The sequence below is a fragment of the Perognathus longimembris genome, chromosome 15, assembly GCF_023159225.1.
Source record: "Perognathus longimembris pacificus isolate PPM17 chromosome 15, ASM2315922v1, whole genome shotgun sequence".
NCBI classification, from domain to species: domain Eukaryota; kingdom Metazoa; phylum Chordata; class Mammalia; order Rodentia; family Heteromyidae; genus Perognathus; species Perognathus longimembris.
Genome location: NC_063175.1, coordinates 7869497 through 7897330, shown reverse-complemented (window position 1 = coordinate 7897330; position 27834 = coordinate 7869497). Strand labels below are relative to the sequence as shown.

The window sequence follows — 27834 nt, the reverse complement described above, 5'->3', positions numbered from 1 at the left end:
ATATCAAAAAGACATTTGCACTTCCATGTTTATCGCTGCACAATTCACAATAGCCAAAATATGGAATCAACCCAGATGCCCCTCCACAGATGAATGGATCCAAAACATATGGTACCTATACACAATGGAACACTACATAGCGATTAGAAATGGTGAAATATTGTCATTCGCAGGGAAATGGTCAGAACTTGAACAAATAATGTTGAGCGAGACAAGCCTAGAACACAGAAAACAAAGGCGCATTATCTCCCTGTTATATGACTGTTAAGGTGGGGGGAGGGGGAGACAGTAGAGACCAGGTCTTTGAAACCAAACACTTCTTGTCAAATGGTATTTCCCACAGGTTTGGGTCAGCGACCCTACACTGTGTAACTAAAACCAAACAACTACTCAACATATAAAGGTCAAAAATTGACCTCTCAGTGGATCACAATAGCTCAAAAGCTATGTATGTACGTTCATATAAGACTATGGTTGACATATTGTCTATTGTCGACATTACATTTAAAGCCCTAAGTAAATTTTCTTCAGCATAGGCCATGTGGCTACTGTATATGTTCTTGGTACATTGTATATTGTATATATCTCTATTGACTTAGGGGAGGGAAAGAAAAACAGGGTGTAAGATATCACAAGAAATGTACACACTGCCCTACTATGTAACTGTACCCTTTTTGCACAACACCTTGTCAAAATTTTTTTTCTTTAATTAATAAATAAATTACAAAAATGTGCGTGCTGATAAACTATATACATGCTTGTATTTTCCATATCCCACATTGCATGTCTCCTGAATTCACATGAATTCATAGTCATGGATACTATATTGGCTTTTCCCTTTTTTTAACTCTATTTTTAAAATTTCTTTACCCTTTGTCTTGCATATAAGCTTATCTGATTTGGAGAGGGGAAGGGGAATCACAGAATGGTAGAACAAAGGGCGAACTGATTCAGAAGTGAGACTCAGTAGATACTATGCTGGAAATGAACTCTACAACTTGAAGAAAAGGGGTTGGAAGGGGGGAAAGTGAGAGAAATGAGGGAGGGGGTAACACTGTTCAAAAAGAAATGTACTCATTACCTTATGCCTTATGCAACTGTAACCTTCTGTATATCACTTTTACACTAAAATTCAAATTTATAAATTATTGTATTCTAGGAGTCCTTTAATTAAGCAAAATCAACCCAAGAAAAGCAAAAGAACTCAACTCTGGGACACACTGGGATACAGTTCTGCATGTACTAAAACATAATATAGACTAAATTAAAACAGTAAGAAAGAACAAAGTTCATTGTGATTGAAGTCTCTCAGAGTATCCAAATGCTGGAAATAGGAAGTACTTTAAGTGTGGTTCTCTTATACCTACAAGCATCATCAAATAAACAGTGGCCAGGCTAAGAAAATACTAAACACATGAAATATACATGTGCAATCAAATAATAGTATTTAAAAACAGTAATCAAAGTCAGGCACTGGTGCTCATGACTGTAATCTTAGCTGCCCAGGAAACTGAGTTATGGAGCAACATGGTTCAAAGCCAGGCTGAGCAGAAAAGTCTGTGAAATTTTATCTCTAAAACAATCAGTAAAAAGCCAGCACAGAGGCATGCTTCAAATGGTAGAGAGTCAGCTAAGCAAGGATGAGGCCCAGAGTCTCAGTCGTAGCACTGGACCCAAACTAAACCTAAACAAACATACAGCAATGATAAAAACAAAAAACAAAACAAAACCCAGTGATCACTTTAAGCTTTGCATTGTAGGATTACAAGATTTTAACTAGATTCTGAACATTTGTATAATTACGAAAATGACCTTTTGATTTTCTAAAATATCTCTATTTGTACATATCAAATGCTAATGATCTCAACATCTTTTCTTTACTGCTCCTCACCTTGAACATATACAAGGCACTAATTGAAAATAACAGAATCACAATGGCTTAAGTGCAGTGTGGCTTTGGATGGTTAGCTGAAAACAAGGGAAAGCCATCTTTCACCCTCCCCTGGCCTCCTGAACAATGCTTCTCCAGGGCTAATTCAGGCAAATCTGCACTTTAGACTCTCTGTGCTTTCAAACAAAGGATACGTTGTATAAACAAGACATTTAAAACCAGGTTGTGTAACACGATGAAAATTCTAACGTCAACAGCCTAGAGTCATGCAGCCAATAAATTTAATTTCCAACATTTTATTATTTCTCTATGTCTGGGGACAAATAAAAATAAAATGGAGACTCTAAAACATGCTGTTTATTTATTATTTACAAGAAGGCAAAAAATGTCAAAGCAGTGGTTGCTTCTGAAATATCTGACATATATAGAAACCTGGCTTCTATCATCTCCTATACCTCTATTTCTTCAGTTTTTTTTTTAAAATGTCTGATTGTATGAAGGGTTGAACTTAGGAGCTATCAAGCACAGTACCACTTGAGCTGTGTCCTACCTGCTAGACATTGTTTTCCTTGTTTTTTTTTTTTTTTTTTTTTTTTGGCCAGTCCTAGGCGGTGAACTCAGGGCCTGAGCACTGTCCCTGGCTTCTTTTTTGCTCAAGGCTAGCACTCTGCCACTTGAGCCACAGTGCCCCTTCTGGCCATTTTCTGTATATGTGGTGCTGAGGAATCGAACCCAGGGCCTCATGTATACGAGGCAAGCACTCTTGCCTCTAGGCCATATTCCCAGCCCGTTTTCCTTGATTTTTAAAGGCAGGATGTCTCATTTATCCCCGAGTCAGCTTTAGAATCTTATCTGACTCCTGAGCTGCTGGGATTGCAGGTATGCACACCACATGTGGTCCTTCTCTCATGTTTTATAGGCCAAAAGGACAAGGGAAATGGAGATGGGAAGTCTATTTCTTGGTTACATCCAGACACAGCATGATTTCAGGATTCATCTATCCTGGGTTTAAATCACAGCCCCTCTCCTGGTTTTAGTGACATGGTCACTGAATTATCTATGCCTCAGTCTCCTCCTCTCAATAGTCAGGACTTGGCAGTGGGTTGTAAATGAGATAATACAGGAGATAATATCTGGTCCATGGCTGATGCCCAACAAATGTTACTTACTCTGTTGATAAAAATGTTGATTACTTTTACCACCACCCTGAAACAGTTTATATAACCTGGTATTAAAATTGGTCAAAACCGGGCTGGGGATATAGCCTAGTGGCAAGAGTGCCTGCCTCGGATACACCAGGCCCTAGGTTCGATTCCCCAGCACCACATATACAGAAAACGGCCAGAAGCGGCGCTGTGGCTCAAGTGGCAGAGTGCTAGCCTTGAGCGGGAAGAAGCCAGGGACAGTGCTCAGGCCCTGAGTCCAAGGCCCAGGACTGGCCAAAAAAATAAATAAATAAATAAATAAAAAAATTGGTCAAAACCAAGAAATTATAATTAGGCATTAAATTTCTGACTCACTGTCTTGTGTTGACATTTCATAATATAGTTTGATAAAGAACTCCTTTTCCTAAGAGTCAACTCCAATGCCTTCTGTAAGGTCCAGTGCTAGACACTATGGAGACCAAAGTAAGGTATGCAAGACCTATGACTTGGAGGAGAAGCCCAGCTGTTCCACGTAAGGAAGGGATGCACCAGCACGTGAATGGGGCTGAGTTCCTCTGCAGGGGCTCAGGCTTGCTGGAGTGGTTGGAGAAAGAAGTTATCCATGAGTGATGGATGGGCTTCTAAGGAGTGGGGAGGCTTGAGCTGGTTCTAGTAAAGCTGACTAAAAGGAGTAGAATCAGAATCAAGCAAAGGCAGGGAATTTCTGCACTGAAGACAGGGCACAGACATGAGGGAAAGTGAAAGCGGGTGGGAGACTTTCTTCCTGGGAATTGAGGAGAGGGCAGAAGTCTGGTGGTGGGTTGGACACCCCGAGGGCATGAGGCTCCAGATGCTCTTAAGCATGAGGTGGGGGATTTCAGCGAGGCTCAAGCCCATCCGAGAGTGGCTCAAAGGCCCCGGCAGTTATCCCACAACAAAGGCATCCAGGTCTGAAACTCAGTAAAAGAGCTGTGGCTCAAGTGGTAGAACACTAGCCTTGAGCAAAAATTTTCAGAGACAGCATCCAGGCTCTAACTTCAAGTCCCAAGGACCGTTACACAGGAAAAGAAAGGAAGAGAAAGGAAAGGGGAAGGGGAAGGGGAAGGGGAAGGGGAAGGGGAAGGGAAAAGGAAAGGAAAGGAAAGGAAAGGAAAGGAAGCTCTTAAATGCAAAGGAATGGTATCAGAAAGAATGACATTGCACCATTTGTAAGGAAATGGTAAGACTTGGAGAAAATTTAAGTGAGGCAAGCCAGGCCCAAAGCAATATGGGTTGCATGGTTTCCCTCATTTGTAATAACTACAATGTCTATGATATTCTTAGCAGGGGATCACAATAGCCCAATCACTAAGCGCATATGACTATATAGAATGAAGCATCTAAACATGAACTCCAAGAATTGGAAACAAGAGGTTCTTATTATGTTACTGCATGCAGCTATTCCTATTTTCTTCCTTCTGTTTTAGTTTTCTGTATTCTGTGTCTTGTATATAAACTTATTTGATCCATGGAAGGGAAAGGGAATCACAGAAACAGCAGGACAAAGGATGAACTAATAAAACAATGATATTCACTATACCCACTATGTTGGAGATGAACTTTACAATGATGGGGATGGGAGTGGGAAGTGTTAAGTGGAGAAATGAGGGAGGGGTTAACAGTGGTCTAAAAGAAATGTACTCATTGCCTTAGTTTCGTAACTTTAACCCCCTTATTCATCACCTTTACAATAAAATTTTTAAAAAGAAAAAAAGACTTATGTCTACTTTCTTTTCCCCCAGCCCTAGAGCTTGCACTCTGGGCCTGGGCCCTGTCATTGAACTCTTGTACTCAAGGCTAGCACTCTACCATTTGAGCCACAGTCTACTTCCAGCTTTTTTTGTAGTTTTGTAGAAATAAAAGTCTCATGGACTTTCCTGCCCGGGCTGGCTTTGAACTGTTATCCTCAGGCCTCAGCCTCATGAGTAGGTAGCTGACACCTGGCTATGTCTCCTTTCATGCACACACACACACACAAAATACCACACTTCCACTCTGTGCCCTGAGATAGAAGTGAGATGGGAAGCCTGGAGAGGTGTGTGTGAAGGGGAAGGCAAGCTCTGGATCACCATGGCAAACTGTCCCTTGGTAGGGCCAGTAAGCACCGGCCCTACCAGGAAGGCCTGGGGACGTCAGGACTGGCGGGCCTCCTTCAGGTCTCACAAGTCCGTTACTTGCCTTCCAAGCTCAGGGCACTGAGGTTGCATTTCCACTATGAGTTTCTCATATATCAATGGGACACGGCTGAAAGAGGGATACTTTGATTTTTTATTACCTATTTCATTGCTTCTTCACTTTTACACTGTGCCTGCTAGTTGCACACGGTTCCATCAGTAAAACCCTTTCTACATGCTGGAAAGGTGTGATATTGATCAAAACCCCTGTGAGGTCCTTCTTGATTACTTTCATATACAAGCTCAGTGACACTGAAAGATGTTTCCGAAGGACAGAAACTGACTCTCACCGCCCCTTATTCACTGCTCCATGTCTTGGTTAATGGAACTTGGGGCCTTCAAGTGGTGCCTAAGCTATGTCTCTAGGGTGCTAAGGATCTAATAGGACTTCTGAGATAATGGTGGGAAAAGCATTTAAAGGTCTAAGTATTTAATAAATGCTTGGGGGATGTTACTGTGAAAAATGGTCTTCCAAGAACAGACGGAGACTTGATGAAACTGTTCTGGCAGAACTGGTGGTTCACAAGAATCATGATGGCCGCTACTCAGTTTGGGAGAGAAAACTATTAGAAAGAGCCACATGGGAAAAGGACTGGAAAAGTAATTATGGAGAATCATTTATTTATTTTGTGGAACCGGGGTGTGAAGCACTCACTGGCATTTAAATGAAATTCTCGTTATCTGATCAATGCGTAGTCATAGCTAGAACTCAAACATAAATTTAAACGTTTTTTAGTTACTGAAAAATAGATCAATTTCATATTCTGTAGACTACATGAGCCCCTTTAAGATGGATAAAGGGTGAGTCATACTAATGAGGTCTGTGTTGAGCTATAAACAAGAAATCCAACATGGAAATTGGACCTTAAAAATCCTAAACAAAGAATAAACCACTGAAGAATCCACAAAAGATTTACTTTGTGCTCCAAATACACAGGACACTAGACGAGGACCACTTCTGGTCAGCTCTGTGTACAGGCAGCCCCAGATCCACCCTGGGCTCTGGGGCACAGTGACAGCGGTTTTGAACCCTGGGAGCTGGCCAGGCGCAACTCCCTGCAGAACTGCAGGATTGGGAAGAAAAACCCTAAAAGGCCTGCCTATGCCAATGGAAACAACCATTCAGAGGAATTTTGAAAGGGCAGAGGAAAAAGGGCAAATGCTAAAGGGACTCTTGGGAAAACATTAAGTTAGATGTCCAGCTTTACTTTCTCTTCCTTTCCACTCACCAGATTTGTGAGGGGAAAGTTATAGTTTCTAAATAGTGGCAGTTTTGAATTGCAATATGACTTAAAAATAACTACATGCCAACTTTTCTACTATACCTGAAAAATCTTCCCAATCTCTGATGATGAGGTATGTATGTCTCCACTAGGGAGAATTGGTTTAAAAGTTAGAGAAGACAGCCAGAAAGCCAATGTCTAGACTACAAAATTAAGGAGATGAAGGACAAGGTAGGAGGGGAGGGATGGGTGAGAATGTTGTAAGAGGTGCCATCAGTCAAGATATATTCTATTCATATACTGCTTTATTAAATGGCAATTCCTATGTAACAACTACTTAAAGATAACTTTAAAAAATTTTTAAAAAGTTAGATATTTAACACAAGGCCCCAAAGACCCAACAATGGAAGAAGAAGAAAGAAGAGGAGCGGTAGAGCGGAATGTGATGTGCAGCTCTGACTTCTGGCTCTAGAAGGAAAGGACAGGAAGATGAACAATGGACCCCAAGAAAGAAGGTAGAACTGGGCAGAGCATGTGGAACAAGTGATCCTGTTGCTTAAAACCACATTCAGCTGACTTACAAAAAGCAAGCCTAGGTTAAGAATTTAAAAAGGCAAATCAAAGAGGGCTGTTCACTTCATTTTAGATGTATGCCCTACATGGGGGGGCGGGGAGGTATAGACAGCAACACTAGAGGGCAGACACAGAGGGAGTCTTCCAGTGATGAGAGAAACAGAACCAGTGGCCATGGCAAGAAAGCCTGCCCTTCCTGGGGAAGACAGGTGATTGGTGCCTGGGTGTGACAGCAGTAGTTACGGTCTGAGAGCAAAAGGCAGAGGCCTATGTTCCAAGAGAAACATGGCTACTATTTGGTATAAACCTATCACTCTGCTAACTATGCAGTAGCTGAGAAGAAGACATGGTTCCACAACATCAGAAAAGCACGCAAGCCAGGCACTGGTGTAATCCTAGCTCTAGGGAGGCTGAGATGTGAGGATTACAGTTTGAAACCAGTGAAGGCAGGAAAGTCTGTGAGACCCTTATCTGTAATTAGCCAGCAAAAGCCTAAAGTGGACCATTGGCAGAACACCAGCCTTGAACAAAAAAGCTAAGTAATGGTATCCAGACCCTGAGTTCAAGCCCCTGGACTGGTACACACACGAAAATGAAAAGCACACCATTTCTGCTAGCTTCACACTTCCTCCTAGGTGAGAAAAGAGGCTACTTTATACATGCCACGAATTTCAGGGAATCCTCAGCCACCTTCAAACCAGGTGACACTGAGAGGAGGAAGGGATGGCAATAGGGAGAATGTTAAGTGATTTAATTAATTCCAGCTTTTTAAACTTCTCTATGTATGCTAACATTTGTGTAGTGACTAGTCAAAGAAAAAAGCGTGTGTAGTGACTAGAAAAAAGAGAGAGCATGATCTCCAGATCAGAAAATAGGATGAGAAAAACAGGCAGGAAAAGGTAATGTTTCAGAAAAACGTACTAAGACATGTAACACACACACATATAAGGTAACTGACACATTCACATATGTCAGTTACCACCATGAGTTAAAAATGTATTGAGTGGGGGGCTGGGGATATGGCCTAGTGGCAAGAGTGCCTGCCTCGGATACACGAGGCCCTAGGTTCGATTCCCCAGCACCACATATACAGAAAATGGCCAGAAGCGGCGCTGTGGCTCAAGTGGCAGAGCTAGCCTTGAGCGGGAAGAAGCCAGGGACAGTGCTCAGGCCCTGAGTCCAAGGCCCAGGACTGGCCAAAAAAAAAAAAAAAATGTATTGAGTGGTAATACAGTAGGACTTAAAGATAAAAGCTATACAACTCTATTTTTTATGAAGTCCAGCGGTGGCAGTCCTGCTAATCTGTGGTTTTGCTTTTTATACATCCAGTTCCCACTGTCAAGCAGGGCTCTAAAATATTAAATAGAAAATTGCAGGAAGAGAAAGAGCACATTGATATCATTCCTATTATAGAACATCATTACATGTGTTGTTTTATGATGTGATTGTCAATATCTTACTGTATCTGACTTGTAAGTTGGATTTCATCATGTGTATATATGTACAGGAATAAGATACTAGATAACATGCTACATATGCATCTTATTTATGGTTTCTGCCTTCCCCTGGAATCTTGGGATATATATTCTACAGAATAGGGGACTACTATACATACTCTTCGTAAGAGAAACTATGTATAGAGAAGCTGAAAATATATTCCTGGTAAGGAATAATTAGAAAGAAACTGTTAGAGCTATATTGGGAACAGGCAAAATAAACTGTATAGCAAAAACATTACAAAAGACAAGGTATCATGGTTTAATGACAAAATGTTCTTTAATTTACTGAGAAGAGGTAGGAATTCTAAACATCTATCTACTTAATAAGTTAATTTCAAAACATACGATTCTTTTTAACATACTTCTTCAGTAACTGATGGATTAAACAGACAAAAAACCCTCAGTATTTATATGGAAAATTTCCACAACAAAATTAAAAGGTTTGATCTAATATATATATATATATATATTATAGAACACTCAGTATACTAAGAATATATAAAATAGTCTGGGTGTGATAGCTCACACTTGTATCTTAACAACTCTAGAAGTGAAGACTGGGAGGTTATGGTTCAAGGCCAGCCTGATATTATAAAACTAAGTGTCTGTGTGTTCTCTCTTCCAATTTTTGAAGAAGTTTGAGGTCTACAGTTTATTAAGTATTTGCTGGAGAACATGTGTAATAGTGTACACCTATAATCGCAGGCCTCAGGAGGCTGAGGCAGCAGCTGTTAGTTAAAGGCCAGCCTGGGCCACACAGTGATGCCCTGCCTCAGACAAAATCCTTGGTAGAGCCACCAGTACAGCCATCTACACTGAGGTCCTGATTTGAATTTTAATATCCTACTTTTTTGGTTCAGATTTTCTATTTCTTCCTGATTCAATCTGAGCAGTTTGTACATTTCCAGGAATTTACTGAACAATTATTTATTGTTTTCTCTTAGGATTATTTGTGTTTCCTTGGTATCAGCTCTTTAATTCAGACCTTTAGTCATTCAAATAGTCTAAATGTCTGGCACTTTTTATCTCTTCTATTCTGCATTTCTGTTCTAATCTTTACTATTTCCTTTCTTATTGGGTTTGGTTTGCTAGTTGAGCTAAGCTTTTCTGTTGCTGTGAATGAAGCCATTTATAATCATAGTTTTCCGCTTTGAACTGTTTTTCCTGCATCTAGTAGTTTTGGATGTTGTGTGTCTACTTTCAATCTCAAGATTGTTTTCATTTCCCTTTTGATTTGACTCATTGGTTGTCCAGAAGTTTTTTTTTTTTAATTAAATTCATGTATTTGTGTATTTCCAATTTCCCTCTGATTATTGGTACCTGGTTGTTATAATGTTGTGTTGAGGAAAAAGACTTTATGTAATCTTACTCTTTCTGATTCTGTGAAGACCTGTTTTGCAGCCTAATGTGTGTTCTGTCCTAGAGAATGTTCTGTGTAAAGATGGAAGACTCTTCCCCGCTGTGCACATGAATGTTTCTCTGTGATTGTTAGGTTCATTGGGCCACACTGCTTTCTTTTCTTGTTGGTTTGCTCTCTGGATTATCTATTATTGTTGAAGGTATTAAAGTCCTTACTTTTATTTTATTGCTGGTTATGTCTCCTTTGAGTTCAGCTAGTATTTATTTTATATATTTAGAGGTGCTGATGTTTGGTGCTCTATCTTTCGTTGAATTGCTCCTCTGATGTTAAACAACTGGTTTCTTTGTCTCACATGACCATTTTACACTTAAGGTCCATTTTATCTGAAATATGTATAACTATTTATTGATCCTTATTCACTTTTGGTTAGCATTTGAGTGGAATATCTTTTTTATTCCTTTATTTTCAGCCCATGTGTACCCTTAAGGGTACAGTGAATAAACAAACGTGGATTTGAAAAAAGTACATTCTGTGTAAAATACCTCACTGTCTTATTTTTGAGTGGGATGGCAGGAGCATTGTTTGGATTTGATTTCACAGCTACTTCAGTCATACCCAAGACCTTTTTGTTTCAGTTACATTTTTGGTAGAATCTTGGGATTTTCGCAGCCTCAGAGGGCAGTCTTTCTACTTATAGCTTCCTACATAGATGGAATTACAGGCGTGCTCAACACCTCTGGCTTGCTGGTGAGAGACTCGATAACCTTTTGCTCTGGCCTGTCTTGAATTGTGATATTCTCAATTTCCACCCCTCAAATAGCTGGAAGTACAGAAACCTGTCACCAAGATTGGAACTCTACATCTTTTGATTAGAGAATGTAATCTATCTGCAATAGTGATAGATAAGAACCTACTACTGATAATTCATTGGGTTCTATTTATAGTAGTATTTATTCTTCCTTTAATACTACTTTCCCGGTGAACTGATGACTTTTCATAGAGAGAAACTCTCTCCTTCTCCACTTTGCGGTACTAGGGAGTGAACTCAGGGCCTGTGCTTTCTTGGCAAGTGGTCTACCACTTGGGCCATGATCCCAGTACAATTTGCTTTTAGTTTGTTCTGCAGATAGGGCTGCATACTAGCTCTGTTTGGGGCCACAACCCTTTTACCTCTATATCTCAAGAAACTGTGGTTGTAAGTGTGCATTACTATGCCTGGCCTTGATTCCTTTCTATTCACATTTTAGGTTATTAATACTACAATTTTCTTCTTTTTTTTTTCCCAGTCCTGGGGCCTGAACTCAGGGCATAGGTGCCATCCTTGAGTCTCTTTGTACTCAAGGCTTCTGCTCTACCACTTGAGCCACAACACATCTCATGGACTTTCCTGCCTAGGTTGGCTTTGGTCCATGATCCTCAGATCTCTGTCTCTTGAGTAGCTAAGATTACAGGCATGAGCTACTGGCATCCAGCTACAATTTACTTTTTTTGGTGAGTTTTACCCATTCATATGATTTCTTCTTATTTATCAATCAAATGTCATTTCAGTTTGAACTATCTAGCATGTTTCATAAGGAAGGTTTACTGTTGTTGAACTCCTATAGCTCTTGTTTACTTTTGAAAGATTATTTATGTCCTTCAAAAATGGAAGGTCAGCTTTGCTTGTATAGTATTCTTGCATTTTAAAAAATACTTTGAATCTATCAACCCATTCTCTCTTGGCCTGCAAGATTTCTGCTAAGAAATATGTTGATAGCTTGATGTGTTCTCCTTTGAATGAGATTTATCCACAATTCTTTCATCATCTTTGACTTTTGATAATTTAATCACAATATTCTCAATGTAGGGTTTGGTAGGTTCAATCTATTTGGTGACTTTCGAGCCTCATTATTATTATTATTATTATTATTATTATTATTATTATTATTATTTTTGCCAGTCCTTGGGCTTGGTACTCAGGGCCTGAACAGTGTCCCTGGCTTCTTTTTGCTCAAGGCTAGCTCTCTGCCACTTTTGAGCCATAGCGCCACTTCTGGCCTTTTTCTATGTATGTGGTGCTGAAGAATTGAACCCAGACCGTCATGCATGCAAGGCAAGCACTCTACCACTAAGCCGCATTCCCAGCCTCTCCCCATCCCTTTTTATGATTCTAATAATGTGTCCCATGTTTTACCTAATGATTCCCACAGATCTCAGGGGTTTTCTTTACTCTTTGTCATTCTTTTTTAAAATTCTTTTTACTCTTCTGATTAGATAACTTCAAATGAACTTCAAGTTCACTGACTCTTCTGCTAGGTTAAGTCTGATTTTAAGGTTCTGTATTGAATTTTTTCGGATTGCTTTTTCTATTTTTAAATCTCTACAATTTCTGTTTAAACCTTTTTGTGGTTTAAAACTTCATTTTATTTATGTATTATTTTCATAGTTCACTGAACTTCTTAAAAAAGTATTGTTCTGAAATGTTTATCAGGCAGCTCATGGATATCCATTTCTTTAAGGTCACCTTTCAGAAACTTACTAATTCCCTTTGGTGTCATGTTTCTTTGGACTTGTGGTTAAGGCAAGAGCTATGGCTGGGCTTTTCTTCTGTTGAAGGTGCTAGGTTTGTTTGTTTTCACCCTTTGTTTTGCTTTCAACCTGTCTCCTAACGTGAATGGTACTAAATAGGGCACGGAGCTGTGCAGTTACATGGGATATAGGCTGGGGTCCATAATCAACTGGGGCCAAGGACTATGCTCTATATCCTCCTGAGTTTTATTCAACATTGTACTAGAGACTCTATAGTTAGCTTTCCAATCAGAAAACACAGGTAAAATGCAAGATTTAAATGAAGCAAAATTGTCAATAATGACAACTGATATGAAAAACTTTTAAATAATCCACAGAGAAATGATTGAAATAAAGACTACTGAGCAAGATTTGTGGATAGAAGACCAATGCACAGAAAGCAGTTTTATATTTATAGACACATTTATGCGTCTGAACATTTCTATCTACCTGTGTAAACAAATAAGGTAAATATATGCCTTATTAAACATTGTACATTAAGGCTGGGCACCTTAGCATGTGAGAGTAGAAGGGGAAGATATCTAACTTATAAACCTGCAACAAAAATAAAATTCAACTTGAAAAGATACCATTGTCATAAGGAAGAAGATAGATTATATAGAGGATTTTGCAAAGATTTTGAAACTTTAGAAAAATTACAAATGAATGAAGACAAACCACATGAATAGATAAATTTGCACTTACTAAATAATGGATTTCTCCAAGTCTTATGAATGGATCCCATGCAATTCCTAATTACACAGGGTTTGCATGAAGCTGGTTGTCTAAAAGTCCATCTATCCCATGGAGCAGGTAATCCTAACATGGTGGGAACACAAAGACCAGGGGCTCTGAACCTATTTCCACTGGAGGAGAGCCTAGTAGGCCATGAAAAAGCTCAACCCACACCCCAGGAATAAAAGGAGCAAAGGACAGGAATAATGCACCAAGAAAATTTCCACGTGGCCAGCAAACATGAAGACATGTCTTGCTTTAAATGCAACATTTATGAGAGACATTTTAGCTCATCAAACTAGCAAAGGTTAAACAAAAACGATCAATGCTCATTTAGTGATCATGAGTTCCGGCAAGCATTCTCCTGGCATTGACTGGTACCACCTTTCATGAGAGCAAGTCATCAAATGTAAAAGCCTGCAGCATTTTGTATTGTTCGAGCCTCAAAATTCCATCTCTTGAATTACACTTTTAGAAAATAATGAGGTTAACTGTATATCCACGTTTGTCATTGCACAATTCACAATAGCCAAAATATGGAAACAACCCAGATGCCCCATTACAGATGAATGGATCCAAAAACTGTGGTACCTATACACAATGGAATACTACACAGCAATTAGAAATGATAAAATAATGGTGTTGGCAGAGAAATGGTCAGATCTTGAACAAATAATGTTGAGCAAGACAAGCCTAGAACACAGAGATCAAAGGCAAATGGTCTCCCTGATATGTGGTTGTTGGTGTGGGGGGAGAGAACAGTAGAGGTCATGTCTATAAAATAACAAACTTCTTTTCAAATGGTATTTCCATATGCTTTGGTCAGAAACTTTACAGTATGACTCTAAAACCAAACAATTACTAAATAAACATAAAAAGGTCTAGGTTAGACCTATCAGAGGATCAAAATAGCTCAACAGCTACACACATATGATTTTTTTAAGATGAGGCTAAGCAAAATGAACTCCAAGAGATGGAAACAGGAGGATTTTATTGTTGTTATGTTTAATGTACTAGGTGAATTTCCTTTGGCGTAAGCCCTGTGGTCACTGTATATGATTTTGGTACACTGGCTGTTGTATATATGCTTACCTGAACTAGGGAAGGGAAAGAAAAATGAGGGAAGGTGTAACAAATAAGACAAGAAGTGTACTCATTAGCTTATTATGTAACTGTACCCCCTCTGTACATCACCTTGTCAATAAAATTTAATTTAAAAAAGAAAATAATGAGGTTAAATCTAAATAATTATTTATAGCAAGTTTCATGGCAAAGAACCCATTGAGATATAATGCTAAGTAGAAAAACTTTGAGATGTAATGCTAAGTGGAAAAAAAATCACATGTAAGACTATATTAACATTCCAATATAACAAGTATGACAAGAAATGTACTTTCTACCTTACGTATATAACTATAACTCCTCTGTACATCATCTTGACAATAAAACTAAATTAAAAAATTAAAGATTCTATATTAAGATTCAGAAATTTACTGAAAATTGACAGTGAGGTTATACATGATTTCTCGTTTTCAAACAAGGTCTCGCAGGGAACTTAGAATGGCCTCAAACTCAAAATCATCCTGCTTTCGCCTCCCTAGTGCTGGGAATGCAGGTATACACTATCATGTCCAGGTAATTCCCCTTTTCTTTGCTCTCAAAGTGTGTGGTGTGTGCAGGTGCCAACAAGGCGGGTGCTCTACCACTTTAGGCACACACCAAAACCTTTTATGCTTTAATTATTTTTCAGATAGAATTTTGTGTTTTTATCTGAGCTTAGCCTCAGATCACAATTCTCCTTTCTATGCCTCCTGTGTAGCAGAAATTATAGGTGTATACCATCACCGGTGTTTATTTGTTGCTAGGGGGGCCTTACTAACCATTTGCCCAAGATAGCTTCAAGGTGTAATGTAGGCCACCTGAGTAGCTGGATTATCAGTGTGAACCACTATGCAAAACCCTCTTATGAGTGATTTTCATTGTTTTTCCCCATATGCTTTTCTTAAAATTTCCAAATCTTCCACAAGTTACGTTTTGCTTACAAAAGAAAATAACAATAAAATTGGTCTTGGAAAGCTTTAAAAACAAATTAAGTCACTTTGTATCCTTACAACTGTTTTTACCATTAAAATTGGGAAAAATTGTAAAAGCAAGTATTCTCTTTAGGTAAATAAATCATGTTAATTAGATTTATAGTATATTCTCTTCATGATTCAAGAAGTAAGCTTAAAATATACTTCATAATCAGCCAAGGAAAATATTTTGGCCATAAAATTGGCAAGTAACTAAAATGCATAATTACCTAAAGTACATATATACAATGCATATAAAACATATGCTGCATATTTATAATTAACACTGAATACATTATAATTATTCAGTATCTCTTACACAATTCCCTGATGTAAATAGACGAGAGGTTTTTTTCTATGCTTCCCTAAGGGGCAACAGAAGATATAAGGAGTGAAGAAGTTTTAAGAACCTATAGGATGGTAAAAAAAAAAAAATGGGGGAATTCGAATTCTGTTGTAAGTGTGGACATTGCACTATTTCAGAAGATACAGTAGAAGAAATTGGAAGAGCTGCCATGCTTCATTACTTTTCTGTGAAATGACAGGTCAAAATTTTATGGGCTCCAACCTGGGAGCTAGGAGCCCATGCCTGCAATCCTAGCTTCTCAAGAGGTTGAGATCTGAGGATCTGTTTGAAGCCAGCCCCAGCAAGTCCATGAGACTTTTATCATCAATTAAACACCCAAAAAGCTGAAGTGGAGCTGTGGCTCAAATGGTAGTGTACTAACCTTGAGCAAAAAAGTGCTCAGAGAGTTAGGTACCCGTGGCTCACATGTGTAATCTCAGTGAAGTCCCTGAGACGCTTATCTCCAATGAACCAGTGAAAGCCCAAAGTGCAGCATTGGCTCAAGTTATGGAGTGCTACAATCAGCAAAGAAAAAAGCTCTCAGGGAAAGCACCCAGACCCTGAGTTCAAGTTTGAGGACTGGCTGTTATATACATACACACACATCATATGGATTCTAATTCAATATTATTTTTGTTGTGCTTTGTGCCATTATTGGGGCTTAAATTCAGAGCCTGAGTGCTATCCTTTAGCTTTTTCACTGAAGGTTGTCCCCCTATCACTTGAACCACAGCTCCAGTGCTGGCTTTTTGGTGATTAATAAGAGATTAGAATCACAAAGACTTTCTTGCCCAGGCTAGATTCAAACTATGATCTTCAGATCCCAGCCTCCTGAGTAGATCGGAATGCAAGTGTGAGCCACCAGTGCCTGGCTGAATTCAGTAGCAATTTGTTGTAGCAATGCATGTGGAAGTACTATGAATTCACCCCAAATGAAATGTGAAACAAGGGTGACATTGATCAAGATGCACTGTATTCATAAACTGCTTTACTAAATAGCAACTCCTTAGTACAAGTAAAGGTAATAAAAAAATAACTGAAAAAAGAAATGTGAAACCAATCAAGGAACATCAAAACAGTTTGTACTTATATTTCCTACTACTCATGATCTTAACAAGTAGATCAGTGGGAACTAGTGACATAATGGAGCTAGGACTGTAGCCCACTGCAGACTCTGGGGAGACTTGATACAATGATATGCTAACACTATTATACAATAGTTCCAGCTCCCAGGCCACAGTGCTAAGGAGTTGGTGGGGATGGGCTTAGAAGTAATAGTGGGAAAAGGTTATTGGACTCTGACTTAGTGGACCTTCCCATTCTCATCCATTTCTTCCTCTGTCTTCTGTCTGTCATGGAGTCCCTGTCCTTTCTCAATATTTAGTAGCCACACAAGATCCCACTTTCCTGTCTCCACAACACAGATGCAGTGGCCTGAACCCGTATCTTCCCAATGGCAAACCTAAGACCCCAAATAAGGTCCCCTTCCTTTTGCAGTTCCTCAGTTGGAACTGGTTGACAGTTCTCTCCAACTTTATCCCATGTAGAGGTACATGTGTTCATACACACAGGAATCAGTTCAGCAGTGTTTGTTAAGTATCCACTGAGTAAGTCAACTAACACATTGCCTAGTATATTATCACTTAGAATATTGAACACAACTTTTTATTAAAACACAGAGCTATTAGACTGTGGAAAGATGAGATCAGGGCCAGCCTAGGAATCTGGCAAGTGAAGGGAGCTAGAAGTCATTCTGAAGAGACCACACAACATAGAGCACATACACACACACACACACACACACACACACACACACACACACACGTTGGCAGTATGAGGAATGGCAATTCTCACAGGTCCTCAGCAACTATTTTTGCTTAAAAAAAAAAAAAGCACTGACTTCTTTTGTGGCCAAGATGAGACTAGGCATCCCTACTTCCACTTTGCATCTGTCTCCTTTATTCTGAGTCTCACTCTGTTAACACACTGGAAAGGAGGAAGGCAACTCTACAATGGGAACTTTCCCCAGGAAAGGAAGGGCATTCCCTCTGTAGAACAGTATCCTCCAGGTAGCAATGACTTTGTTACTGTAGCAAGGCTCCACCTAACCAATCTTGAGATACAGAACAACCAGGTGACCTCTGCACACCGTCTCTGACCACGAGAACACACTGTAACTATGACTGTTCAATCATTAGGCATGTCTTTCTTCTCCTGCCTCTGATTCTTTCTTGCTTAAGCCTAAAGCCCATGTCTGTATGGGGAAGATGAACTGAAGAACATATTTTGCCACTTCTGGTGGCATGCCTATGTTGCCTTCATTAAATCTCTTTTCTCTGTCCTTTCCCTGTATCTTTATTTGACACATTGGGGTGACTGGCTAAACCAGACACATGGAACTCCTGGAGTTGGGTCTGTACCCTAAAACTCTGGTTCTACAACAGATTCAGAGGAGACCACCTGTGGTTTAAATGAATGCTGGAAATACAAGCTGAGCCTGGGGTTTAAGCATGCTGTGGAGAGGTCCTGATTTTGTAAAGAATCTATAGCATTCAAATCAACAATATCCATGGCTTACACAGAAAACTAGTGGCAAGGTGGCAGCAAGATAAGGAGATAGAGACTGAAAATCAGTGGGGAGCAAGAACAGTGAGAACTTGGGACCTGCCAGGGTGGAGGTGGGGGAAAAGGAAAGGAAGGGACAAGAACAATTGTGAACAATTTGGTTTGACCTTGTTAATGGGTAGTGACACCATCATAGTAATGAAAGGCATGATGAATACTAGGCACAAAGAAGGTCCAGTGATGCTGGGACAGAGGAGGTACATCTGTAGTCCCATAAAAGGACTAGTGGCTAATAACATTTGACACTAAAAGCGTGTTAACAAGTGGGAAAACTGCTTAGCTTCTCTCAGGTTAGATAAAGAAAATTCTCATAACCAGCTTCCAAATGGAAACCACGCATTGCCTACAAGTACTTCAAACACATTGGAAAATGTCACCTGACATGGGCTATCATCAGAGTGAGGACAGCAAGCTAGCTGCAGGAAAAAAAAACCCCAAACACTCGGTCACCTAGTTTTCTGAAGTCTGGGCTTGTGCATGAAGTCACTGGAGGTCAGGACAAAAGGAACTGGGGGTCGAGAAATCAACTAGCACCAGAGAGGGGTCCTGAAAAGAAGCTAGACAAAGTGCAGCAGGCAACAAATATAACAGACACTTTCACATCATAATGGTGCTTGAGAAAAACCAAACCATGCACTCATGGGAAAAGTCTACCGAGTACACTACTGAAAATTATTCTGAGCTGGCTACCATTGTCTACTTATTCAGGAAGCTGAGATCTAAGGGTCATGGTTTGAAGACAGTGTGAGCAGGAAAGTTTCTAAGACTCTTATCTCCGATTAAGCACCCCAAATCAGGAAGTGGAGCTGTGGCCCAAGTGGTAAAGTGTCAGCCTTGAGTGGAGAAAAGCTAAGGGGCAATTCCAGGGCCCTAATTTCAAGCCCCACTACAGGCACATATGTGCAAAAACATATATGCTGTAACTTTTATCCAGTAAGCAAGTATACATAAACACACAGGCTAGTCTTGCCCAAAGAGCTTGAAGAAATCTTATCATTTCAGAGGTAAATTGTCATAATCTCATATCACCATAATCATCAGAGAGAGAGAGAGAGAGGAAAAAAACCAATAAAACAGTCAAAACCACTTGGCTGCTACCCTAGCCACTGGAGGCGCAGCTGCGGCAATTCCTAATGTGTTTCCAGCGCCTGCCAAGGCCTCCCTCCTCCGCCCCCAGCCCCAGGTTGCAGTGGGTTTGTTTTGTGTGCTTTGTATCCTGTGGGATAGAAAACAACCTGGACTGATTGTGGCAATTGATGGGCTCAGCTGGTCCCTGGAACTCTGAAATGGGAACTGAGAGGTGTGTCTGGGAGTGTGTGGGCTGCTGGGGAGGTGGGGAGGGGGGATGGGCTCCTCCTGTTCCCATGGCTGAGTGTACTGCCGCACAGCTACAGATCTACAGAATGACTGGTGCTGGCCCAGGGAGTCCAGCAGCTGTCACACCAAGTGCCTTTTATTCTACCTTCTATTATTTATGCTTCTGTTTGCAAAAAAAAAAAATCAACAAAAGAGCTGCTGAGAACTATGCTTAAAACTCTCCCACAAGTATGTGCCCTTCTTCTGCAAGGAGGAGAGGGACTCCGAGGGCGGGGCTCTGAGAGTCTGGACCTGCCTTCTCAGCTAAGGCCTTTCCCATGGAAGAGTGTTTGGAGATGGGGAGTCTGAACCTCCATCTGGGCAGAGAGTGGTGGTTTTCAAGCAGTGCTTTCTTTGTAGTATGTGCTGGCTTCTCAGACAAGACAAACAAGTGAAAACAACAGGGAGATGTTAGAGGGCGGGTTGGGGGGTATAGAATATGTAGATAATTCTTTCTTAGGTAGCCCCAACTATGACCAACATGGACAGGGGCTTCATAGAAATCACCACATTTGTATTGAACAAATTTTTACTTAGAATACAATAAAAGTAAGGACTTGAGGGAATGAATAAATTATGCACTGAAAAAGAGACTGCAGAAAAATAGCATGTTTAAAGAAAATTCAGGCTCCTCAGAAACACTCAAATGCTATAGTGAAGCCTGCGGATTTTGGTGTTGTGTCTTCCATCCACCCAATTTAAAGCAGGAGAGAAAACAAGCTCCATATTTCATTACAAAATGAATCGTGGCATTTGTGTCCGGGAGCGAGAGACAGGAGGAAAGTAGGTGGGATCCTGTTTTCTCAATACATTTAGATGTACACATACACATGAAGAGTTGATTCAGAGTTCCTTATGTCTCGGATACATTTCAGCACTGGAATTAGGAAAATTAGCTTCCAGGCTCCAGAGGAATGGCCATTAGGTACCAAACCAGAACCCCTGGGTTTCCCAGCATGCCCTCACTGGAGGGGTTTTTCAGTTGCTGTCAGGTCTTTTATCATAATTTTATACACCCAGAAGTACATATTCTTTCCAAATAGTATGGCTGTTTGCCTACGTAAGGTTGATGTCTCTCTGCTTGGATGCCTCAAAGGACTTTGGAGCAGGTCAAATTACAGAGGCACGAACCAGGCCCTTCGGAAGCACGGAGGCATGAGAACTCCTGTCAGGGATTGCACAGGGTCACGGATGCCTTGTCGTCAATGCCTAGGAACAACCTGATGCCCCCTTGCTGCTGGGCCAGAGAGGACAGCAAAAGGCCTAGCACCCACGCGCCTAGCTCGAGGTGTACGGGATGAGCCACAGGGCTGCAATAAAGCTCACTTTTCAACTCTAGTTGATTAAAGGCCAAGCTGTCCACAGGCCTGGAGGCCGAGTCCCCTGGAGGGCAGCTCTGTCCTTTATTTCTGAGAACACCATATCACTCCCAGGGGGTTCCCACCGACTGCCCTTTGCCTGCAGGAGAAAGAACCAGCTCATCCCTTGCAGCAACGTAAACAAACTTGCCCTTTCCACCTGGTCTTTCTCCTGAGACCCCTGAGCCATTCTGCTGACAACATACCATTTTCCATTCAATTCAGCATGCTGATTTCTTTATTGTGATTCATGTCTGAGTTTCCTTTGAATCTAATTATTGTGTCTCTCTGGTGAGATGTGCCATATGACAATCTTGTTAGAACCAAATTAAATAAAAAGATTTGCCCCCCAGAGTGGTACCACCTCCTCCCCCGCCCCCCCGCCATGTTTGCTTCTTGTTTGGACACACTCCTGTCGGCTCCAGTAGTGGTTAGGCCAATTTTTAGCCATTCTTGTCTTGGAAAAGACAGAGAAAATTTGTTTGACAAGACTGGGGCTACTTCTCCATTACCCCACTCTTTTGTTCAGTGTCTATCTGCAATGTGCTCCTTCACTTCTTTTACCCAGTCTGTGATTGTCCTTCAAGCAAGAATCACTCCTGCTCTAGGCCGGCCTGCAGGCCCGACACTGGCCTGCAAAGCACTCTGAATACCTGCTTGGGGAGCATGGATTTTGATAAGATGAACCACCGCTGGTAGCTGGGTGCTTCCTCTCAATTGTGAGCTTCCCAGGGCAGGGAGCTTTAGTCACTTTGGCACCAAGGGCAGTGCATGGGTTACATTAAAGCCTTCCAGAAGCTATATTGGCAAAGACCCCAGAGGAAGAGGATCCTACAGTCAGCAGGTGCACTATTCCCTAGATATAAAAAATTTAGGGTAGCAAGATTATTCCATCCGTAATAAAATATAATTGGCACTATATTTTAGCATATGTTTTAAATACTTTTTAAATTATTAAATCACAGAAACTTAATCTCCCTTCCCTTCCCTTCCCTTCTTTTCCCTTTTTCCTCTGTTAATACAGAAGCTTGAACTCATGACTCCAGCGCTGCTTTTTACTGGCAAATTTTGAGTTTTATTTTGTGCTGTTACTAGGGCTTGAACTCAGGGCCAGGGTGCTCTCCCTTAGCTTTTCTGATCAAGGCTGGTACTCAAGCACATTTACTTTCAGCTTTTTTCTGGTTAATGGGAAATAACAGTCTTGTGAACATATTTTTTAAATCTGCTCTGGCTTCTGTCTAGCTATGATTACAGGTGTGAGCCACTGGAACTCAACTATGGCTGGTTACTTTGGAGATGGTGTCTTGAGTACTTTTCTGCCCAGGCTGGCTTCAAACTGTGGTCCTGCAAATCTCAGTCTCCTACATCATAGTTAGGATTACAGGGGAGCGCCCCTACCACCCACCTATTTCTAGGTGACCTTTTGATTATAAATGATACCAGGTAAGAAAATTATGCAGTCCTGGAGATGTGGCAAAATGTACTGCCACATTTCCACACGGTAAGGGGCTCACTCTCCTTAGATGGTTATATGCAAGAGATGGCAGAGACAGACTGAAGCCTTGACACAATAGAGTTTCCCTACAAAGAACATTCTATGAACTTCTCTTAGATCTCATTGTACGTTAGGACTTTTTCTTCCATTAGTTGACATTTTAAATGAATGATTACTACATGCTAGATAGAATCCAAGCATTCGTGACATATTATATGACTTAATCCTTACAACAACTCTGCAAGGTTGATCCTGTCATGATTCCACTTTAGAGATAAAGAAATTTAGGGTTGGGGCATTTAGGTGACTTAGCCAAGGCTCCCAGAAAAGGCACATATTCCAGAGCATGACTGAAAGACAGAAGATCTACCTGAACTTTAAAAACATAACCATTTAAAAGAGTCCTCGATTCTCACCAGGACAGAAACTACATGGGGTAAGAGAAACAGCAAGAATAATTGGAGAATAGGACTTTTCTTTCATTGAACTGGGAATTTCCTGCAGCTTGGCTGTGGTTACATGGCTAAGGAACAAATCCCGTGTAACTAAGTGGTAACACAATGGCGATGGACAAAGAGTAGGACTTCAGGTTTCAGGTGGATCTACTTACAAGGGGTCCTCTTCTTGTTGTACAGATCCTACACTCCCTTGCCTTGATAGCTGCTGCCCAGCAACACTGAAAGGCCCTGGAAGGGCAGGACAGGACCGAGGTACGAAGGGACAGAATTTTCTAACTGGATGTTCCATTCATTCTTCCCATGGCTCCTTTCCATTTTTTCCTGTTTCATTTCCTAAAATATATTATTTGCAACTCCTCCCCCTCTTCTTTTTTCATATAATTAATTAACATAACCCTTAAAATTATGTGCTAGTACTGGGGCTTGAACTCAGGGCCTGGACACTCTCCCTTATTTTTACTTTCAAAGCTACCAATCTATTACTTGAGCCATACCTCCCCTTCTGACATTTTGGTGTTAATTGAAGATCAGAGTCTCACAGACTTTCTTCCCTGGGCTGGCTTAGAACCATGATCCTCAGATTTTAGCTCCCTGCATGCTAGGATTATAAACACGAGACACTAGCTCCTGGCCATAATATTTTATTTTAGTAAGTAATTCTTTTTCTTTCTTCTCCCATACTGGGCTTTTAATTCAAGGCTTCCTGTTTGCTTGACTTTAGCATTTGAGCCACTCCTTCAGTACTGCTTTTCACTGGTTAATTGGTGATGGCATCATGGACTTTTCTGTCTGGGTTGGCTCTGAATTTCACTTCTCTGGATCTCAATCTCCTGAGTAGCTAGAATCACGGGTGTGGGCTACCAGCACCGGGCAAGGCTGAAACAAATCTTTATGAATTGTCAGTCATAATATGCTTAAAATGAGTACACGATACTTCAGTTTATAGAAATAAATCAGAAGTCTTCAAGAGATCCAAGTGGGAAATGATTTTTTGCATGCTTTCAAATATTCATTGCTTATAGTTTCTTATAGAAATCACAAGGTAGGTATTTTTAAATAGTCCATGAAAAATTGGACTCAGCTAATTTTTGAATTACTATTTGAGCCTATGACTGATCTTTTTGACATTAACATCTTTAATAAACATGTGAGCAATATCTGCATTCAGAATATTGGTTCGAACTGAGACATCATCTCTATTCATTAGGCTTCTATTTTCTCGATAACCTAATTTTGTCTTTCATAAGATATTAATGCTTTTGAAGTCTTACTCTTAATCCCATTAATTCCTAAACTACCCTTTAAAAGTGTATGAGGTGATATGCAAAGGCAGTCAATTTCACTGAATTATACATTGAACTGGCAAAGGTAAATCTGAGAATTTCAGGGTTGCTAAAATGCAGAACTTCATCTGAAAATTCTTTGCTGGACTAAAATCACCCTTGAGGGACTTGGTTTGGATTAGTTTCCTTGGCTTTGTAGTCTTCTAAAATGAGCTCACCGGCCACCCACTAGAATTCACCCATGAAGTGAGCAAGGTCTATCTGTCTTGGTCTTACTTGTACTGTGTGGCAGAGCCTTGACCCACATGAGTCTTGTGTGCAATGAAGTCTTTGATAATCAGGACTGGAAGGAGAGCCTGACCCACGCACGGCAGGTGGCATCTGGAAGCACCCTGAGTGGACCCACCAGAGGTCATGGCAGAATGTGAGGCTCACAAGCTCTAAGCGGAGATAGGAACCGATATTAAAAGTACTGTAATTCTAGACAAGATATTTCCTAATTATAAGTCAATTATGTAAACTCGGACCAGAAACATATTCTAAGATCAAAAAAGCCACAGGTGAAGGCCAGAGGAGTGGCTCAAGTAGTAGAACACCAGCCATGAGCTCAGAGTTATGCTCTGAAACCTGAGTTGAAGACCCGGAGTTCAAGCTCTGGAAGCAGAATTAAAAAAAAAAAAAAGCTATATGTCTACGTATTTCGATGTCTACCCCGAGTTATATAATACTATGTCACCTTCAGCAACGACTGTAAGCTAATTTTAATAACATAAAACAAACCCAGCCTTCCTACCTCACGCCCCCCGACCCACGCACACTCTCCAGCAATGATGTACTCATCTGAGTCAGACTCCTCCAAGTCCGTGAGTTCCCTTCAGTTCCTGAGTGACCTTCCAACAAAACTGACTAATGGCAGAGGCTGTGAAAGGGGTGGACCTTGCATTTTATATTTAGTAGGAAGTGTCTTGACAGCTGCCCACAGGAGAGCCCGGGATGGTGGTGTGCTGTAAGGATGGCAGGACAATAGCAGCTGTCAGGGCCATGATAAGAGCCAGTCCCTGCCTTCTAATCTTTACCACATGACAGCAGTGGTTGTCCTAAAATGGCTGTAATTGGACAGTTTCTTCCTGAGATAATGTCCATAAAATGAGGATTGAGCTTTGTAGTTAATTTGAAGAAAATCCAAGGAAGGCAAAGAATGGGGAGGGAAGAGAACCTGGTAGGAAGGCTCTGTGTTCATTCTGTATTTTCTGTCTTGGTACATGTGAGCGCCTTGGCAGTAAGTCTCACCAGCAGCTGCAGGAGGGTTCGCCAATGAGCCAGCAGCTCTTCAGTGGCAACTCCCAGAACCTGTGGCTGGCTGTGTGTGTAAAAGCAGTGCAGGGGGCACGCTCACCTCGTACTCCTCCTTGAAGCCATAGCCCTCGGCACACTTCATCTGTGTGATGTGTTGCAGGAGGTCGGCCACGCGGATGGCAGGATGCAGCTGCCCCGTCTGGTAGGGCACGTCTGCAGGCTCGCGCTTCTTGTACGTGTGGGACTGCACCAGGCTGCTGGTCTCGCTCGCCATCGTGTGAGTCTCATCTAGGAAAGAAAGCCAGTGGGAAAATGAGGGTGAAGCCGTGGGGCCAGACTGGGGCCACAGAAAGCTAGGAGGCTGCCTGAAACATCCCTCACTCTACGGCTGCGCAATCCCGAGGGGGCTCCACCAAGAAAGAAAAGTCACACATTCAGAACTCTAAATGGAGTTACAAAGCAGTCCAAACGATCTGTTGCTTTTGCAAAGCTCAATGCTAAGAGCCTTTTAGCCTTTTGCTGCCCAAGTTGGTAGAAGTTTGCATCTGAAACTTCATCAAGACCTGGTTCAGAACCAGGCTTGGAGACTTCCAAATGTTTGTTCCCTCGTTCATGTGATGAAGGAAATAAACTCAGTATGAATGTTCTGTGAGCAAATCAAAAGTGCACAAAATGGGTTGGCTTAGAAAGCTAGCAATGGGAATGGCGACTGGATACACAAAATCTAAGAAGAGGGGGCGGGGGAAGGAAACCTGGTTCCGAGGAAAAGGTTTTGATGAGTTCACTTTGCATGCTTTGGGATCAGAAAGCTTGACAAAATACTGTGGACCAGCACATCACACGTGGAATGTTCTACAACAGCAAACATGCAGGCCAGCTCAGGGTGGCACGTAGCTCCACCAGAGGAGTCCACGGGTGAGACACACACTCCCACTCCCTCCAGAACTGCTCCAGGGGGCAAGCTGGGAAACTTACCATTGATTGGCACTTTAAAGAAGATACATATCAGGAGAAAAGAGGAGGAGAAAAAGGAAACAGGGCATAAGCAATAGTACTGTGTGAATAGTTACAGGTAGTTTTTGTTTTTTTAATTTTGTGATTTCATTTTTTTTCAAAAAGTTTCTATTCAGAGGAGGTCAGAAAGCAAAGCCTCAATGTCTCCCATCATTTTAGGATGGAGGTATTCGATTTAATTACTCAGTGACAAGGAGGTTAAGGTTAGTATCATACTTGCGTTTCATTCCCCATGAACCAAGTCATGACTAAATAAAGCTTATTTGTATTCAACACATTTTTCTCATTGAAATTTCTTGGACAAGTCAACCAAATTGTGGTACAAAATTAAATGTCAGAATTTGGTCAAATAAGCCTAAAGAGGCTGTATTTTAATGGATGACAACTTGTAAATTAGATTAATGAGCTGTAGAAATGGTAGATATTAAAAACATCTATGGCAGGAAAGTGCTATTTGATTAAGAATTTCAGATTCGACAGGTTAAACTCACTACAATGCTGAATCCCTTTAGTTCCTTTATGACTGAGGGTGGCTTTCATTGAAATATAATGCTGAAATCAGCTAAAAGAAGCATATGCTACCCAAATTAATCTTACAAGGAATTAAAATATTAGAAATACTGTGTCCAATGTTGGCAAATTACCAGATGAGATATCAAGAAGGAATTCAGCTAGAGTTATTTCTGATTTTTTTTTTAACTTTTGTACTCAGAAGTTCAGCTCCAAAGAAAATTTAGCTTTAGGACGCTTGGTGAGCTGGGCTTGTCCCGGACCCTCACTTCTGTCTGCATTGCAAAGCCCCTGGGGATGCATGGTATGAAAGGTGGCACACAGGTGTGTAGCTATGTTGCTGTTGCTGAAATGGCACCTGGATCACTACAAGGCGGCTAAAGACACAAAGACAAAATAAAAGAGGGTGGTAAGTTGACTTTATGATTTTCTTTTCATTTGGATTTGCTTTGAAATTTAGCAATATGTATGTTCCCATTTGAACAGTCACAAAGACACTTGGAAATTCTGTACACTAGTACATGTACTGCTTGGCAACTGCCAAGTTCTAGCAACTGAAACGCAGGATCCGTACTGAAGTACTAAAATCGACTGGGCTCTTAATTCCTCCAGCAGGAAGTTCTGTTGTTTATACTAAAATAAATGGAACATTAATTAGTTTCCCCTCTGTGTCTCTCTCCTTCTCTTAAGTGTTATACCTTGTGGGAGGAACATAATTAATTTGCCCCTCATGGTGGGTTTGACTTCTAAACTTCACCTAGGCTTTTCAGGCAGATTCATCAGCGACCTGGTAACAGTCTGATCCCAGGCCTTAGCGGGGCTACCGCTGTGGTCA

The 27834-nt window shown here is 40.9% G+C and overlaps 1 protein-coding gene across 8 annotated transcripts in view; it reads right to left on the bottom strand.

The window, feature by feature from the left end:
• The window catches only part of Ptprm (protein tyrosine phosphatase receptor type M), a 767348-nt gene that overhangs the window by 125338 nt on the left and 614176 nt on the right, over positions 1–27834 (bottom strand). For 4 of the 8 annotated variants that reach the window (XM_048363182.1, XM_048363176.1, XM_048363180.1 and 1 more), the window contains 2 exons: positions 26451–26462; positions 25576–25763 (listed from right to left, as the gene is read on the bottom strand). In XM_048363182.1, the coding sequence (XP_048219139.1) occupies positions 25576–25763; positions 26451–26462 (200 nt within the window). The remainder of the gene's footprint in view (positions 1–25575; positions 25764–26450; positions 26463–27834) is intronic. The other 4 variants (XM_048363174.1, XM_048363177.1, XM_048363175.1 and 1 more) reach the window with 1 other exon arrangement.